This window comes from Acromyrmex echinatior, chromosome 2 (genome assembly GCF_024713525.1).
Source record: "Acromyrmex echinatior isolate Ae372 chromosome 2, ASM2471352v2, whole genome shotgun sequence".
Classification (NCBI taxonomy): domain Eukaryota; kingdom Metazoa; phylum Arthropoda; class Insecta; order Hymenoptera; family Formicidae; genus Acromyrmex; species Acromyrmex echinatior.
In genome coordinates, this window is record NC_141853.1 from 8,260,461 (window position 1) to 8,279,192 (window position 18,732).

Genomic DNA, 18,732 nt, shown 5'->3' on the forward strand with positions numbered 1-18,732 from the left:
ATCCACCATCTTTATAGTCTTTAAAAAAAACCAATTCCGTGAAATATTATTTTAAACATGTCAAATTTTTGTATTTTTATTTTCTTTAAAAGTTGTGATCGGTATTCATTTCATGCAATGCCTACTTTGTAGGATGTACAATTTGCACGCTGGCCTTGTCAACAGCGTATAATTAATTATTCATGCTACAGACAACACGATGGCTGAGTCTCATGACCCTTGAGCTGAGCCATCAAACGTTCGATTAAATAATTCGATTGCAATCAATTTGGCAACGGTTCGGACAGCTAAGTAACTTCGATGTAAGTAATACGATGTAAGTAAGTTTCCCAACCCCCTCCCTGATATCAGCCATGAAAGTTAGAAGTTGCGATAGTTAATTCAACCCCTTAATATTCGAAATCTTATTTTCGCGAAATTTCGTATTTTTCATATTTTTGCAATTTAGAAATAAGAATGAAAAGTGATACTCATTTAATATAAAAGCTCTGAAATTAATAAATTAATTAAGTATTATGCTTTGCTAGATGCTTTTTAATTTTCATACACACGTATATATCAGAAAAGTTTTTCAAGAAATTATTTATTTTAGGAAATCTTCCAAAAAAAGAGAGAGAACTTTGATAATTCAATTAATAAGTATTATACAAGTATTATACATACAATAGAACAATAAAGTGTATAATTATATACATTCTATGTATAATCTAAGGTCTGTTTTTTTTTTTGACTACACTTTTGGAAAGTGAGATAGATATGTATATTTGATATTTGTCGAAAGCAAAAAAAAAGAGTTCTAGTGTTTCAGAAACAGAAAACATCACTAATTTTTAGTACTCATATACAGGTATATTTAATATTTTTGTAAATTTGAGATTATAATTCATGAAAACATTCGAAGGATACTACGAGCCACGACAGGCAGGTCTTTTTATTCACTTGTTTTTAATTAGTTAAACCTGTTGCTAATTAAAAACAGGTATACATGACCTACATTTTACTGTTAACGGTTTACACACGCTGACAGGTTTTTAGTGTTCTAGATTGAGATCATAGAAGTAAGTATTATAACATCGCGTTTCGCCAGACAGAACTGGCATAACCGGCATGACCAGCTTAATTCTGATACATCGATCTGATTAGTATTACTTTCTAAACTGTGGACACAGCTCATCCTTATACAAACATGTATTTAGTATGCAATTAATCATCTTTTTTCTACATTTTTCTACAGTTACACAAAAATATTCTTGTTTTATCTTTATTATTTAATATTTAATTTTCTCATTTAATTATTGATTTATTATATTTTCGAATATCTAATTATAATTTTGTATATCGATAAACATTGATAAAATAAAAAGTGGCGGTAAAACTCTCCACATTCGAATCGTTCACCAAATCGATTCTATTTTCGATACAATTATTAAATTTTACTAAATTTTACTAAATTGCAATACAATTACTAAATTTTACTATATTGTTTTGCATTTAATCACGTGTCATATATTTTCAAGATAATACAAAAAACTTAATTCGATAGTCACATTGCTATAAAATAAATAAAATCCGTTGGCAAAGACATCACTTTGAATTATTTATGAGTTATACACGAATTACTAGCGAAATTAAAAAAAATTTGTATACTTATACAATAAAACTTCATAGATAAAGCTCCAGCCTGTTTTCCCTTTGAATGCGCGCGTTGCATAATACAAAAGAATGCGCTCGAAAACTTGCGTGATATATTTTTTAACAGACGTAACGGCTTGAATGTAAGGCAATTCCAGCGAGCAATGTTGGATTAGCAATTTAACAGCAAGGTCAATTACGCGTTAGCCCGAACTAATATATTAATAAGCTCGTAAATTAGGCGACCGTATACGCGATAAAAGGCGTGGGTTGCAACGCGCGTTTGAGATTAGAATTCGAAGCTCCAGTCCCACTTCAGCTGCATCACAGGGTGAAGATAAACCGCTCTTCTCTTCTCTTCCAACGCATAATTCAATTATTCACGAGCCGTAGAACAATAGTCTTTACGAAACGAGACATCGTATTTATATAAAAGAATAAATAATTAAGATTGTTGGAGCGATAATTAGTAATTAGTTCTTCCTTCCTTCAATTTATCTTCATTCGGTGAACAGGTGCACGATGATCGAACGTGAAAGTTTAGTTCTCACAAAGATTTCACTCTCTATCGTGCCTCCTTCTATTCCTCCTCCTAAAAAAAGAAAGGAAGATTTCCGCGCTTGATTTCCCGGGGTTGATGGATTATGTGGGAATTATTTGTTGCGTCAGGAACAGTAAACGAAGTATGCACAGTATATGCTTTAATTAACACGAGTGTATTATATATCTTTGTATATATTAGATACGTTATATGTACACAGTGTTTGATGTAGTAACATCGACAAGTCTAGCTTGTTTTTTGCTATTTCATTCTCCTAAATTTAATCCAAAAGAGACGAAGAATAATTTTAGCAATTTTATCTTTTCTTCTTTTTATTTTAGCACACAGCAACTAATGACTTAAGACAGACAGGGGAGAGACGTGGATCTTACGTAATACACTAATAACACATGGAATGTTCGTGTGTCATTAGACTTGTGTTACAGTGATAGTTTACAGTAACACAGCGGATATAGTGTAACGTGTGCAAAACGCTTTTACGCCGCATTTATGTGTATTTTCCGCTGGAAACGGTCATTTGGTCGTACGGAAACTAAAATATTTGTCTGAAACCTTGCTTTTCGGTTGAGAAAAATCACTTCAAAACGCTTTTTTATAAATATATGCGTTGCGATCACAATTATTTTTTAATTCTATGATGTAATTCGTATAATTTGCTTTGTAGTTTTCTTTTCGATATCTTTAATACATTATATTTACGCAATTTTCCTAAAAACGTAATATATGTATGTATATATATATATATATATATAATGTTCTATAATATTATTCTTTAGATATATTATTCTATATATAAATTGCAATTATCGTATTTGATCAATATGGCCAGTCTCCATCTAAATGCAGTTACACGTTTATGTCAAACCACACGCGATTTTAAGATTATTTTTATTATGATTTAAGTATAAAAATTCTTATTATATCACGTTTGTTTATCGCAAAACGTAGCGGTCTTACTTCGAACTAAGTATTAAATAAACGAATCCCAGAATCAAACAATCATATCTGAATCCTTTTTCTATTAATGTTGATTAACTTTTGTAATTTCTTAGTTTAACTTACTTTTTATCTTTTTCTAATTCTAGGAATTAGAAAAGAACGAAGAATAAATTAAACCAAGATTAAAGTTAATCTACATTGGAAGTAGAAATGGACATCAGTCTCTCTTGAATAAAATGAAAATGCGAGATAATGTTCAAAGAAAGAGTCCGATATTCTAATATATTAATGTATAAATGGTTTGAATATTAAAGTAGTTTGAGTATTAAAAACATTTAAAATTTTTACATTTGTTATTGTCCGAATAATTAAATGCAACTGTCAACACTAACTGGGTTACTTTTTGCGCGTATATCTCTCGATACTCATAACAGGTAGACACATCCTTGATTCTAGCATTCATCTAGTTTCTCGTCTCGGGAATTGCTACCGTAACATTTAATCGCCCTCTGCAATCTCTCGAGGTATTCTTGCAAAGCGTCTTCCTGCTCTAACTCCCTCGCATTGTCGGATCGCGCGAGGGATCGCTTCTGCACGAGGGCAGAGAGCATCAGAGTCACCACTGGTAGCGTCATGCCCAACAGAAAAGTTGGCGTCATGATATTTCTCAAACCGTGTTTCTTGAAACCACGATATAACTCCGTCCAGATACCGTCCTCCTGTTCTTCTTGATGTTTGCCTAACTTTCCGTATAAATACGGCCGGATCTTACCGGTCGCGGCGATGTAGTTGTAATAGTGAGGATCGTAGGACTGTGCGTACAACTGCGAATAATAGACGTCCTTGTGGGAAGGCGGTTGATCGGAGTCGGGAAACCAGGCACTCGCGTCCTCATAGGGAACCGGTGGGTTGCTGAGAATAGGCGATCCTCGGTGAAGACCCGGTGGTTTCGTGTAGATCACTTCCACCGGTGCCTTGGCCTTGAAAGGAACTAAGACGTCCAGAAAACGATTAACATTATGGAGAAAAAAAATATTTGCGGCAAGTATTCTATCTATACATTCGTTTGAAAGAAGTACGCTATTCACTATCGAAAGAAAAAGTCAATTAATCATCGTGTAGTTAGTCATTCTAATATGCATAAGAATATTGATTTTTTTCCGAGAACTGAATTATGATAGCATATGACTGAATAATGATAAATAATTGAGGATGTGAGGTTGAATTATATTTATGTATAAATACAGTATGTAAATTTTATTTAGGAATCCGCGAATATATAATCAGTTTAAAAAAAAAAGATCATATATTAGTGCTTATTCATTCTTTCTTTCCGCATAAATCTGTTAAAAATGTGCAAAGTGACGTAACGCATAATACTATTCTTGTAACATTAAGTAAAAGGTCATACTTCTATCAAACCAATGTTTACGCATTTGAGATAAATATTTTCAAACATATGAATAAATAAAACAGAATAAATTGAATAATAATAAAACTTTAGTATGAACAAAGAATCATTACTTCTTTTAGAAAAAAAAAAGATATAAATAACGGATGAAGATACTCGATAAATATAAATCATCCATCGAGAACAAAAAGCTTTTTCTTTGTTGAATCACAATTCATAAAAAAGTATTATTCTCTCGCAACTAAGACCATTTGCCTCTTATCGAAACGGCCCGTCAATCTTTTCTCTTGAAGGTATGTTTCCTCACCTGCAATTGGCCCTTGATACAATGCCGGCCCTATTCTAGATTGCGCGAAGGAAAATGGTTTCCCGCGTAGCCTCCTCATTCTCTCTCGCCACATTGCCGGCGTTATCATATCGTTCCTGGTTTGGAAAGCGGGTACGAGTGGCACTGGTTGCAACATTTTCTGTGCCAGGACAACTCCAGCTGGTGCCCTGATTATAGGCTGTACTACGGCTGGTTGTCCCATATAGCCGTAAGTCTGGCCAGCAGACGGCAACAGTTGTTCTCGCTGATCGACCTGTGACACTAGTTGCGGCACCAACTGGACTTGGTCTACTTGTGATGTCTGCTGCACTTGTTGCTGGTTTACTTGAGGGACTAGCAACTGTTGTTGCTCGATATGGGAAATTGGTTGAGGATTGAGGGGCTCAATTGACTTCGATGACTCCTGATTGATGATTGCATCCGAAGATCGCGATTGAACCTCCGGCGACTGTTGACTACGAAGATAATGATCGAGAGATAAGCGAGATTCCTCGGGTGTCTTGGAGTTTAAGAATGTGTTCAGCGCGACCTCCGCCTGGCTGATCGGTGTGTTTCCAGAAGAATCTTGAAACTGTCGAGCAGACGTATTTGATTGAAAGGTTTGAACCGAAGACGAAATCTGTGATTTGAGAAGATTATTGGTTTCCACTGCTTGCTGTGAACGCTTATCGCTTTTGGATTCTACGATCGGATACAGTTTCTGAGAATGAGGATATATTTCGGGGTTGGGAAGGTCGATTGAAACGTTATTTTTCTTAGCTGCTCTCTCGGAAACATTGCTCTCCTCCGCGATATATTCGGTGTATTCAGTAAACGGATTTCCCTCGTAGTTGAGCTGGCTATTCGCCAGGTCGATCGCGAGGATGAGGAGGATTGCGAACCTCATCATGATTCTAAAAAAGAAAGATAACTTTAAAGTATTTGAAACATAACACGAAAGATATCTATAATATTATATGAGAGTTCTCTTTATGATCGAAGATCGAAATAGATTTCGGCACGCAGTTTGCAGAATCAAATATGTATATAAATTTGTATAAAAATTTTTTTTCATTGTTTATTCTCATCTATTTCAAATTGTCATTATTTACGTCTATAATAGCTTTATCAAATTTGCTCGGTTATCTTTAACCGTTATTACATATCTCAATGAGACTTTGTTAGCGACGAAATTTCTCGCAGCAAATTTTAATGACGACATTCTCGGTCAAGAGAGTCGGCAATCAGACTGCCGCTATTTCAGCGGAACGAACGAGCGTGAGATTTTTAACGTACTGGAGAGGAAAGAAATGCAACTTCGCGCACATAATCACGATTGTCTCTTAATGCCCGCGTAAGTGGAACGGGACGGGAGAATGTTTCCTCACGGCAATTTCGCTTCGAAGTCCTTTGCCATTATTTACAGCAGCTATCATTTAGTGACCGGATTCGACAGATGCGAGCAATCGAAGAGGTAAATCAAGACACTACAATAAATATGCATTATAATGCGCTATTATATGTATTTACAAATTGTTGACGACGTGACACTTTCATCGATCAAAGAGCGGCCAATGAAACACGCGAGAAGAATTTCAATGACTTGTAAATATGTAATTAACTCGATTTGCCACGATCTCTCATTTTCGAAAATTCTACAGAATTCGTAAGATTTCTCCGTTAACAGATATTCAAAATTTTGGACACTGAATTGATAGATCCATGGAGAGGAGTCCATGGCTTTCTCTTGGAATTTCTATTTTTAAAGATATTTATAGAAAATTAAACAATATCGTGGCTTATAATTCGAGCTTATAATTAGAATAATTTTAAATTAATATAATTAACATAAGAATATAAATACTAAGTAATATTTTACACAAACGTTTCGATTTACAAAACCTTTTTCAGTGTTAAAACGCAGAAATACAATATTAAATTAACAAACCAAATAAATAATAAATACAATGAAAATTAAAAAAAAATCATCAGAAGTGAAGTGTCAATATATAAAGAATTCAAACGTCAAAAAGTATTATGATTACAATAAGAACATAATGTAATCTACTTGTCAACTGAAGATTTAAAATCTTCTTATCTTATTGTAATCTGTCATAATACTTTTTGACGTTTGAATTCTTTATATATTAACACTTCACCTTTGATCGCTTTTTTTAAATTTTCATTATATTTGTTATTTATTTGATTTGTTAATTTAATATGTATTTCTGTGTTTTAACACTGAAGAAGGCTTTATAAGCCGAAACGTTTGTGTAGAATATTATTTATATTCTTATCTTAATTACATTAATTTAAAGTTATTCTAATTATAAGCTCGAAATAAGCTACGACATTGTTTAAAAAATATACGAGTATTTTTATTCTAATTTATAGAAAAGTTATATGTACATTTTTAATATTTCTGAAACGTTTAATCATAAATAATTAATTTTTCCAAAATTATAATATTTTTTAATTTAAGAAACTCCTAGATATAAAAAAACATAGATTCTATTATATTATTCTTCTTTTATATTAATATATAATAATTTTAAATAAAAAGTTTTATGAATCACATACATTTAAATAATAATTTTTGAATGTAATAATTTAAATAATAATGAATATTATATTGTATTTATATCTGACATTAAAAAAAAATTTCATTTACGATCCTCCCCCCTTTGACAAATTTTTGAATCCGTCAATGGAGAGTAATGCACTGATAGCAAATTTGTGCAGCATTTCAGAACATTAAGATAATGTTACAGAAAAAAATGTAGACATCTGACATTTTGTATATCGCTTAGGTTTCCGATGAAAACATTGAAACAGCTATAAGATATTACGCATCGAAAGTACTTGCATGATAAAACGTGACCCCGAAACGGAAGGAAAAAGCCGTTCTACGAGAGAGTGAGGAACAACGCGAGCACGTTTGCCACATGTATGCTGGCCCACACCTCGAGGAGAGAGTATTTGGGCTCCAAGTTTATCCGATACGATGCAACGTGCTCGAAAGCGTACGCGATTGCTGTGTCATGTTGGAGAGCGCGACGCACGAAATGCACTCTTTTATTCAATGCTTCACTTTAATGGAGGAAGCTAAAGAGAATCCTGACTCGACAAATCTCTTTCAATTTTTCTATTTCTCACTCGATTTATTCTTCTACCTTATTAACGACGTATGGAGTTTGGCGTTAGTCGCGACATCATTTATGTTGCTAAGAACTACCTACTTTTCTGAATCTGGGGATCAATCATGTAACTTTTTCTGTGTACGTATATGTATATATATATATATATATATATACATATACAGATATAAAAATATTTACTTTTCACGTTTTCGCTCTACAGAAAAAGTTACATGATCGATATCCTGAACGTGCCACCGCAAAAAAAAAATGGAAAAATATAACAATTAAAAGTTAGCTCGCATGCCGGACAATTAGGTCTGTAATTGTTCATTAAATTAGCCAAATCATTATAGCACGTGTTCACGTATAAAATTTTGTCATCTCATTCGGTTCTACTTAATAATATTCGGACAGAAGTATCTAAAAGACGCGTAAATGAAGGTTAATATCTCTAACACAAGAATTAATTTCTTCATTTTTCAAATGCCAACAACCTAATTATACGCCATTTTTGTCATATTGCAATCCAAGATAAATTTATTTTAGTTATATTTATTATTATCGTGCGTTATTATTTCAGTTTTACTGTTACAAATAACGACAGGAGATAGCTTTCTGCGCGAGTGTGTCCATTCGAAAATTATTTTCTAACGCCAATTGTTCTACGACTTTATGGTCGTTGCGCGATTCCTGTTCCATTGATTGTTTCTTAGCTTTCTAAAACCTTTAATTCCATCTTGAGTATTCAGTGTACGACCGAAATTCGGTAGTGCATTCATATTCATCTGATTTATCATGATTGACCTTAAATTCGATTAGACATCAGTAGAACATATCTCCATTCATTCATCCTATTTTCGATCTAAAGTCGAAAGCAAATAATTTCGATTGTCAATAGCCATCCACGAATATTTAATTAATTTAATATTTTATTTTTCTCTGTCTGATATCCTAAGCAGCACAGCAGTGCACAAAGCGCTGAAAAAGCTCTTATATACATTTTTTTAGCACGGTGAGCTACTTGGGATATTAAAAATAATATTATATATCTTTTGAATTTTAACGTCCATTATTTAGTTTCGTAGATATCATGCATCTCATTATTCCGATTTATTCGTGTCATTTGAAATTTAATGGCAAGAATATAACAGGAATATATATTAACACAGACAGAGAGACATTAAATTACAAATAAAAAGTAGGGTAATTGTCTCTATTAATGTGCCTTTTAGCTAACTTGCTTATTACTGAATTAATTATTAAATATTGTATGTAAGCTTTAATTTTATCTGCTTGCAATCAATATCGATTTTTCAACTATTTCTTTTTCTTATAATATTTCTTTAATCTAAAAAATGTTAATACTTGATAATGTTTTTGACAAAAATAAAAAACATGTTTTTGTCCCTAGTGAGTTTTCCAAGCGGCGATGGTCCTATTAATATGCTCCCAATTTGTGTGCTTATCCATATTTGACTCATTTTAACATATAGTTATTAAAACAGGTAATAAATTTAAGCTAATTGTTTAAGTTAATATATATATATATTATATAAATCATTATTTCAATTATATTTATTTCAATGTACATTCATAACATAATATTCTCAGCTCCAATATAGGGCACATTAATAGGGACAAGCTTAAAATATTGTAGTAAGTATTACTAGATTCACATAAATTTCTCATATCTTTTGAGAAATATTTAAAATACTCAAAAAATAAAATATTATCTTCGATATCGTATGCATTAATAATTTAACAAGAACAAATATTTTTTTCTTATTTATTCGTGCTAGTTTTCTTTATGACTTATCGAAATACAAAAGCACACCAATAAAGACAGGCACAGTAATTGGGACAGTTATCCTATTTCATCTGTAAAAGATTTAAATCGTTTTCAATCTACAAAGATTTTTGAATTCATATGTAACGACAAAACGATCCTCACATAGGTACTTTTCAGACGCATTCAACTCGCGCGTAATTAGCTGCTATTTTTATTGCGTGAACGCTATACAGTTACGATCGTATTATTTTGTTGCATCATAATAATTAAATTAAATAGCTGTTAATTTCTCACACATTTCTGGAATTGATCTTTGAATGGTTCACTTTATCAGATTTATTCTTGCGGAAAAGAATATATGCACTCGATTTATCCGACACGTTTTTCACACTGCGTTCAGAATTAAAGAAGACATCACTATCACGGATTATAGTTAGCAACATACATCGTAGAGAATGTAAAATAGTTTTCGAAATCACACTTAAACATTCCAGATCGGCAAAACATTAATCCCAATCTTTTTAATAGAATTTCAAATTTCACGTATGTGTATATATATATATATGTATATTTTTTTTTACCCATTTATGCATGATTTGCGATATTGGAGCAGAGGATTAAGCGTTTTACGAATTATATTCAATATTCAAGTATATATGTGATAAATGAGCACAATCCACGTAGCACAGCAGCTTCTGTAAAGTGCTTAGGAAGCACTTAAGCAAGTGACATAAGCGTTTTCTGAGCGCTTTGCAGGCTACGGTACGTGGGAAGCGATAAATGAGATATACTCGAGTGTTTGATTTATTTGAGTGATCCCGGGATTAATGCTTGATTTTCACCTAAGGCGATAATTCGTCTCGAGATCGGCCGACAATGACGTGACGCGCGATCGATCGGTCAACCTGCCAATCGTTGAACTTGACCTGATCACCTTAGCACCAGCTGAACGAACGTACTTTCGCCCTTCTTAATCGCGACCGCGCGCGAAGAGACAACGAGTCCCATCGGTCGGTGCGGCACCAGGAGTACTGAGATGTTGGGACCAACCAGCCGGGAAAGGCATTCACTTCACTTCAGGAGCAAACTCCCTACCTTGACACCTTGGCCGCGTCGACAATCGTCGGTTTACCTCATAATTATTCGACTACTCGTTCATTCTGTGGGAGGACCGGTTGCGACGAAGCCAAAAAAGAGGAATCGAGAGACGAGTCATCGGATATTCCTAAAACATTTCAAGGTTTACCGATCTAATCGACTGGTATTCCCGGAAAAGGATGTTAGCGAGAGGATCCGCGTGGGACAATAATAAATTACACAGACTATTTAAATATGTAAATGATAGAACGAAGGCGAAGGACACCTTCGCAATCTTCCTTCTTTAGCAACAGTTCCTTTTCAGGAGAAAGGAATCTTCACACGAGAGAAAAGAGAAAAATAATAGAATTATTAATGTCTTATAGGATAAACTCTTTAAAAATACAAATATTAAGTTATAAAAACGAGTTAAGACCAGTATTTATAGTCGATTTTTATGTTTGAGATTATATCAAGTACAATCTTTAGATGTCATAAGCCAATCAGAGAATTATGTTAATATCTTAAGACATTATTTAAAACTGTCTTAAAATAAGAATGGATTATAATAATGGATAATATGGTCTTAAGAATAGCAGAATTTAAAAAATACGCTGATAAAAATGAAAAAATATAAAGAATGTAAATGAAGTATACATAAAAATCAAGAAGAAAGCTATTTATAAAATGTAGGTTTATTTAGCATTATTAATCAGATGCAAGCAATAAAATAACGAGATAACGCAGAGCGCTGAGAGAGAGAGAAAGAGAGAGAAAGAACATTTTTAAGATTTATATTTTATTTTCACAAGATTAAATAGTAATAACTGTGTCGCGTCCTACTACCCTTTGATTATTATACCGTGACAATTTTGCATAATAGAATGAGCAGTATGCAGTGTAAAAATGAAGTTCAGTTATTCGATTCTTATCTGATATTCATCGATCATGGCATATGAAGCGCATGCTCCTTAAAACTCACTAAGCCGGTCTTCGCGATCATAATTCTCCAAGCCAATGAGGCATAACGCGATAATCGCATCTTTGGATCGAAGAAGCTGGATGAGTGCACTGTGTCGCGAGATCCGGTCGACGGCAGTGTCGGAAAGCGTACGATCGTTGCGCAATGACAAAACGGTTACTGACGAATTGTTTGTCGAAGGTCGCGAGTCGGATAACGGTCCTCTACGGTTGAAGACCTACTTAGGGGCACGGAACTTGAACTCAATTCGCTTATCTGGACCCCCCCTGGGGAGCCAGGCTCAGGCCGAGGCTCAGGCGGACCCGGTCGACCTGCTGAGATTTGTTTAGCCTCCATAAGCATCGCGAATGGGGACAAATGCGAATTATCACCGATATAAGTGTCCTCGTATCGATGAGACTTCATGGCCCAGGAAACAAAATATTATCCGCACGTATGAAATATTTCGCAGCGAAGTGTCAAGGATATCGTTAAATCGTGATCTGCGGAAGCCTCTAGGGGATTGAAATTAATTCCACTTAAGTAATATTTGCCATATCTTTGGATCATTTTAGTATTTTAATTGAAAGATTGAACCATATATTTTGGCGTTATAATCTGAAAACTACAATATATAATAACAGTGTGTTAAATACCAAGAAAAATTATTATCGATATATTATCAAAAGTCATTGTAGTTGATTATTTATCACTCGATTAAAATTAGTTTGTTCGAATTTAATTTTTGTTAGAATTCTTTTTTATTTGATCAATAATTATTGAATAATTTACTCGAATTACTTAAAGATAATATCTTTTTTCAAAAGAAATTTATATATAATTATTTTTAAATATTTATTGATTTAGTAAGAATTCTTCTATAAAAGAAATCTAATAAAAAAATTAAGAAGCTCCGCCGGATAAAAAGAAGAGAAAATATAAAATGATCAGATACAATCGCCTATATGATACCAATAATAAAAATGGGACATGTTCTACAAATCTTTACTTTAATTTTAAAATTCTTAAATTCTATCTACATGTAACCCTACATTTTTATTCAAATAAATTGTATGCATTGCTAAATAAGTACGTTCCACCGAAGATAAAGAGAACATACATTCTTTTTTATCTTCTTCCTATAAAATAGCAATTGATAAAGATCGTTCTAAATTCTCTTTGTTCGAAGATGATTTCATTGCTTTCTATCTGTTTCCTCTGTTCTTTTTTCACGTGCATAGCGAGTACCATGTATTAAATAAGCAGTCTCCAGAACTTTCAACGGAGATAATAATAAGAAATCGAAACCCCATCCTCTTTTCTCGCCTGAGGGCTAAAGAGCTTACTGGATGGAATTATTTCCTGCAAGGGTGCAATCTAGTGATTGATTAAGTGTACCAGGTCGAGGCGCATTTGAAAGCCAGCCCGACAATGTCGAAAGGCAGTAGAAACAAATCGCTGAAGTTACCGTTCGTTAATCTCGCGATGTTCATCACCGTGCAGCCTCAGTTCAGCGCGCCAGCATTTGGACCAAAATGCGATCGTCCTCTTTTGAACCTGATGAGATTTTAAAGAGCCTGCGTTTATTATGATGTCACGCTACAAATATATGGCATGTTATTCTCATCTCATCTAATATCGCGATTGATGCTAAATACATTAATCTGACTTTAATTTTTCTGATAATTATCGGTTTGAGATAAACTTTGGACAGTTGCACTTGAACATCCTCGACAGTTGAAAAAAATGTTATCACGTTGTAAAAAAAGACTTCGAACTTTAAGATTATAACCTCGCGCTCGTTTATCTATCATTCTATTTCTCACGTTCTTTACGTAAATATGTATACTGAAAAAAATCTTGATATTGTTGAATGAAAATTTCTTCAAAAATAAGATATTGTACTTTCAAAGAAATAAGAGCAAAGAGATATTTTTTTGAAATTAACATTTTTTTTTCAGTGTACGAATCTATTAAATAACGAGATTAAGATGCTATATTTTAAATTTGCATGCATATTAGTTATATAATTTAATATATAATCCTCTGCATCTATACATAGTTGCAGTCTAATATTGATCAAAGGCGTGATGTAATTCATCATCCACTAATACAAGATCAGCTTTGTCATTTTTCTTCTTTATCTCAATAATAGATGCAAAACAGGTTTTCTCGTGTGTGTGTGTTTGTGTGTGTTGATCACAGGTTTGATTTTAGAGAAAGAAAGAAATTACACGATATTATCTAGCAGTGTAATCTACTTCTTGACCAAAAACTGCCTCACAGAAAGTATTGAATGGGCTGAAATATTGACCTGATACAGGATGAAATCTTTTTTTTCCCAATTCTAGTCTTTTTTCTTCTGATTCTTTTTCTCAGTATTACTATAGCTTATTTGTAATAACTTTGATATATTCTATAATATAATTAGTCGTTATTTATAAGCTTCAGTTTTAATCCGTAAGACCAGTTACAGCCGAATGTGATGAATAATTGATTATAATTGGTCAATTTCTTACGGCTTAAAACTTGATATAAGAGTTTTGTAATCTATACTTACGAAATTATCCACAGCTAGTACTTTACACAAACAAATAACGTAAAGTTCTTAGAATTAGACTCAGACGTCTATTATTAAAACGCTATTGTACTACGAAAATTTATGTATATGTATGCGTACTATATTGATGTAGTATATAAAGATGTATTGCTTTTTATCAGTAAAATAGGGATCTCGTTGAAATTCGGGCTTCACTTTAGAATTCCCTTAATAGACAGATCTCGTATATATATATAATATATTTATGTATTTGACGAAGCAATTTTAAAATTGTATAGCTATTATTTTGTTTTTATTGACATGATTACGACTGCATTCGAGAAGCACACTATTAGTGTGTCATTTTATCTTTATCATTCATCAGACGTAATTAAATAAAAATAAAAATAAGGATAGAATAATGCAGTTTATGTATTCTAAATAGAGCTTACATAATGTGTAATTATAATTGCAATCAGATGATGTTACGAATCATGTGTGTTATTTCACGCATTCTTTATCGTTCACATGTGTCACTATAAATTTCCATGATTAATTATAGTAATTATACTCATGGAATTGAATGCAAAATTAAAAATTCAATATATTATTATATCACTATAAATTTCCGTGATTAATTACATGTAATTATACATACAGAATTGAATATAAAATTAAAAATTCAATATATTATAATCTAATATATTATAAATCTAATTCCAACAGAATTCAAAAGGATCATAAATGAAATTATTTGTAAAAGATAGATGTTAATCGAATTAGACTCTCATTTGAAATGGAACCATTTTTTTTTAATCAGTAGCAAATTTTAACTGAAACTTTCAAATCAGGATTTGGATCCATCACAGGCTGGTATTCATTTCTACCAACATGGATATTATAATAACTTTAATTACGTTTAAATTACTCTTTATCTTTTTCTAATTTTTATGAACTAGAAAAAGATAAAAATAAGTTAAAGCAAGGTTAATTTTTTTCAATTTTTCTTCTTGGAAAAAGATAAAAAGTAAAATTAAAGTAAAATTAAAGTTTTTTTTACGAAAATTGAAACAATTAAATTTATATCTCGCATTATTAACAACTTGCGGTTGATTCCTACTTGGACTTGTTTATATATTTTCTTATTTACGCATTCTTTTTTAATTTTTTGATTTTTAAAACTAAAAAAAAAGGATAAAAAGTAAGTTAAACCAAGGTTAAAGCTAATTTATTTATATTAGTAACGAGTGATTCTTTCATTGAAGGACGCAAGGAAAACCGCGAGCCACGCGTCTTTATCCTTCGCAAGTGAAATCTTGGCGGGAGATATCATCGATGATTAATCACCAATGCATCGCGTCGATGTGCTTGCACACGAATGCATCGGGTTGTTATGTAAACGCTGTCACTCGCGGCTTCTCCGGCTTCATCCGAGTGATTTATCAAATACTGGTACTCGGAAGGATAGTGACAGGGTCGCGAACTTTCCGACGCTGGCGATTATCTTGGCCGACTAGGAATGAACTACTGATCGATAGTTTTCCGCTCGAAATCTACTCTCTCGCACTTTCCACATTTGGAAAGTATAAAGTAGCGAGCGTAGATTATGCATGGATTTCCGCGCCGACAGGAAAAGGCGAGAATTGGAGCATCAAGAGAGCGGAACACCAAAGCGAACAAAACGTGCACGTCTTTTGTTCAATTGATTCTTTGGATAATCTGTTAAAGAAGATGTTTTCTTAAATTATAGTTTCTAAATTACGTAAAAGAATAGCAACTGCAAAATTGACAGATATTCTATCATGGTATATCGTCGCGTGACCAACATTCAAGTCATTATACGATAGTTTTTGTCAAATTAAATGCAATTTTGTCCGCATTTTAACTCACCTGCATTTTTATCTTCACATACGTTTAGCAAGATACTTATTTATTTTCGATTAATGTTCGAAAAAACAGGAAAAAAAGTAATAAAATTGAATGACTCTTCATAAAAACAATTCTCATAAATGTTAAACACTGAAGATTGAAGACTACGGTGCTTTCGGTATATGTGCACTTAATGGAATAGCTTGCTCCGCTTATTCTGCGTGAAATTGCGATATATAATATTGTCAACACGCGCCAGAATTATCCTCTTGATAGCTCAATCATTCGGATATGTCGCAATGAAATTGTATGACAAAATCTTCAAGGGTATCGAGAAGATCGTGAACTCGAGGTCAGGTTCTTCTTTAGGAAGTTAATGAAGTTTCTTTTATTGTTAGCTTAAAAACTAACGAGATTACGTGTAAACAAAGGTTGATTAAATTGAAGGAAGGAAACATGAAGAACTTCGAAAATATCCATTTTTTTTTCTCCATTTTAATTTTTTTATCTCACATATAATGTTGTCTATAATCATACAATGTTGAAAATTTGCTTTTGATGTTACGTCTTTAATGCTTGTGCCAAGACATGTAATAAACGTCCACCTATATAATATACTTCCCACTTCCGTGTACCTGTATACCTTTGCCAACAATTATCCATTCTCTCAGCGCGTTTGGAAGCAAACACGTTCAGTGAATATCGCGCCGTCCGGTGTATCTGCATCGAATATCACAGATTTCTCATCAGCTGAACACATTACTTATAGATAATACTAGAGATAATGTTATACTCATTGTAATATAAATAACATTATAAATCTCGTTATTAACTATCAAGATTGAAAAATGCGAGATCATAATTACGTATATAATCGTATTTCAACATAACAATTTTTTGTTTATTATGTCAGAGCTGTCTAAGTTTAAGATACCTATTATGAAACATATCGGAATGAATTCTGATCGAAATTATTCCAATTTTTTCTTAGAAAACACAATAGAAATCTAGAGAATAGGAAAAAATGTTTTATATATATATATGTGTATGAATATATTTTATATATAATTACAAATAAAAAATATGGCAATTTTTTTATACATATAATTATATATAATTTATATATAAAACATTTTTTCCCGGGTAATTGAATAATTCCGATCAGAATCCATTCCGACTTGTTTCATGATAGGTGCTCGGGACCGGGTATTTTTAGCTTGAAATTGAAATGTCGGTATTCATGCCTATTATCGTTCCTACTCCTCACTTTATTGCTGTTTTATCGTAGCGCACGACACTCGGTCTCAGGCATTGGTCTGAAATCGTTAAAAGTTTCGGACCTGTGTCATTCATTATAAAAATATTCTGTTTAAAAGTATTCTGTTATACAATATTATAAAATAGTGTTATCCATAATCATTTCAATTCATAGCTTACTCTAACGAGCGTGGATAGTTAGCTGTGATAGGAGCATATTGTGAAGCATGCTGAAGCATGCGACGCGAACAAACGTAGTCTTTATTGCAAACGTTGCAGCAATATTGCTGCAGGTTTCTGCGCCATGTGGATGACATTATATGTAGATCAGACCGCGTGCGTAGTGTGTACCTACAATGTCATGTATACGCGCGATCATGGAAATAATAGTAATAAAGTTACCTAGAGGGAACACGATCCAGTTCAGTTTGATTGACAATGCGTTTTCGATCGCAAGTATCGAGTGTATACAAGCATCGTTGCATGTATTTCGGGCAGTCGCGAAAATCGGCGTGCGAAGTTCGAATGGACGGAAACAATCAAATAAGAAGCTGGACATGTATTGTCAAAATGATTCTATTTTCCTTAAAAAAAAAAAAAAAGAAGCGTGAAAGAGAACATCAGGCAACACAGAATAGAAATATTCCAGGGAATAATTGAACAATTCCGAATGGTTTCATAATACATGCCGAACGTTACAATGATTACACAATGACTCCTCCCTTCCCCCTTTTGCGGAGAGCGCGAGTGACGTCCCTATCCCTGTTCTATCAATGAAATTCGGGAAAGAGAGCGCGAATATGTCAGAGTCGCTCAACGTAAATTATAGCGGTAGGTCGGAAGCTACGGCGTGTCTCGTGTCATCGTACGTCATTGTCTCGCTGTAATTATTCTCGAAGGCACGTCGCCGTCTCGCGAGATGCGAGACGTAAGTCAGGGTAGTATCGGTCGGTCGTGATGATGATCACGGCCGCGGTGCATCGTCAGCGGTGCTTATCTACGTACTTTGGCATGCTGTAGCTGATAACATACCGTGGTGTACACTGGAGCATACACTGGAGCATACACTGGAGCATACACTGGAGCATACTATAAACGCTACACGTGTATACCTCCGCTACGCGCGGATTCGGTGTGGTGCCTCCGAGCGTGAATTCGCTCGCTTGCACGCATACTCGCGGCTCGTTCGGGTCGGCTAACCAGTCGGTCGGTCGGTCGGTCGGTCGGTCGGTCGGTCAGGCAAGAAAAC

At 33.5% G+C, this 18,732-nt stretch overlaps 1 protein-coding gene across 8 annotated transcripts; it reads right to left on the bottom strand.

Moving 5' to 3' along the window:
* Positions 1-2,329: 2,329 nt before the first annotated feature.
* LOC105154267 (hypothetical protein) lies at positions 2,330-18,657 on the bottom strand. 8 transcript variants are annotated; one of them, XM_011069654.2, is made up of 4 exons: positions 18,516-18,645; positions 13,287-13,375; positions 4,852-5,765; positions 2,330-4,124 (listed from the first exon to the last, which is right to left on the bottom strand). In XM_011069654.2, the coding sequence occupies exons 3-4, from the start codon at positions 5,759-5,761 to the stop codon at positions 3,586-3,588; spliced, it is 1,449 nt and encodes a 482-aa protein (XP_011067956.1). In that variant the 5' UTR covers positions 5,762-5,765; positions 13,287-13,375; positions 18,516-18,645; the 3' UTR covers positions 2,330-3,585. The 8 variants fall into 8 exon arrangements, 5 of the variants coding, with proteins under 5 accessions (XP_011067956.1, XP_011067954.1, XP_011067958.1 ...); XM_011069652.2 differs by lacking the exon at positions 13,287-13,375 and having other exon boundaries at positions 18,516-18,649; XM_011069656.2 differs by lacking the exons at positions 13,287-13,375; positions 18,516-18,645 and adding an exon at positions 10,362-11,310.
* Positions 18,658-18,732: the final 75 nt, after the last annotated feature.

Excerpts from the sequence above, each read along its gene's own strand:
- LOC105154267 (XM_011069655.2), bottom strand. The coding sequence starts at position 10,223 with ATGTTGCTAACTATAATCCGTGATAGTGATGTCTTCTTTAATTCTGAA. Across the intron at positions 5,766-10,074 it reads AAGATCAATTCCAGAAATGT|AATCATGATGAGGTTCGCAA; the intron begins GTGAGAAATTAA and ends TTTCTTTTTTAG. Across the intron at positions 4,125-4,851 it reads GTATCAAGGGCCAATTGCAG|TTCCTTTCAAGGCCAAGGCA; the intron begins GTGAGGAAACAT and ends TGGACGTCTTAG.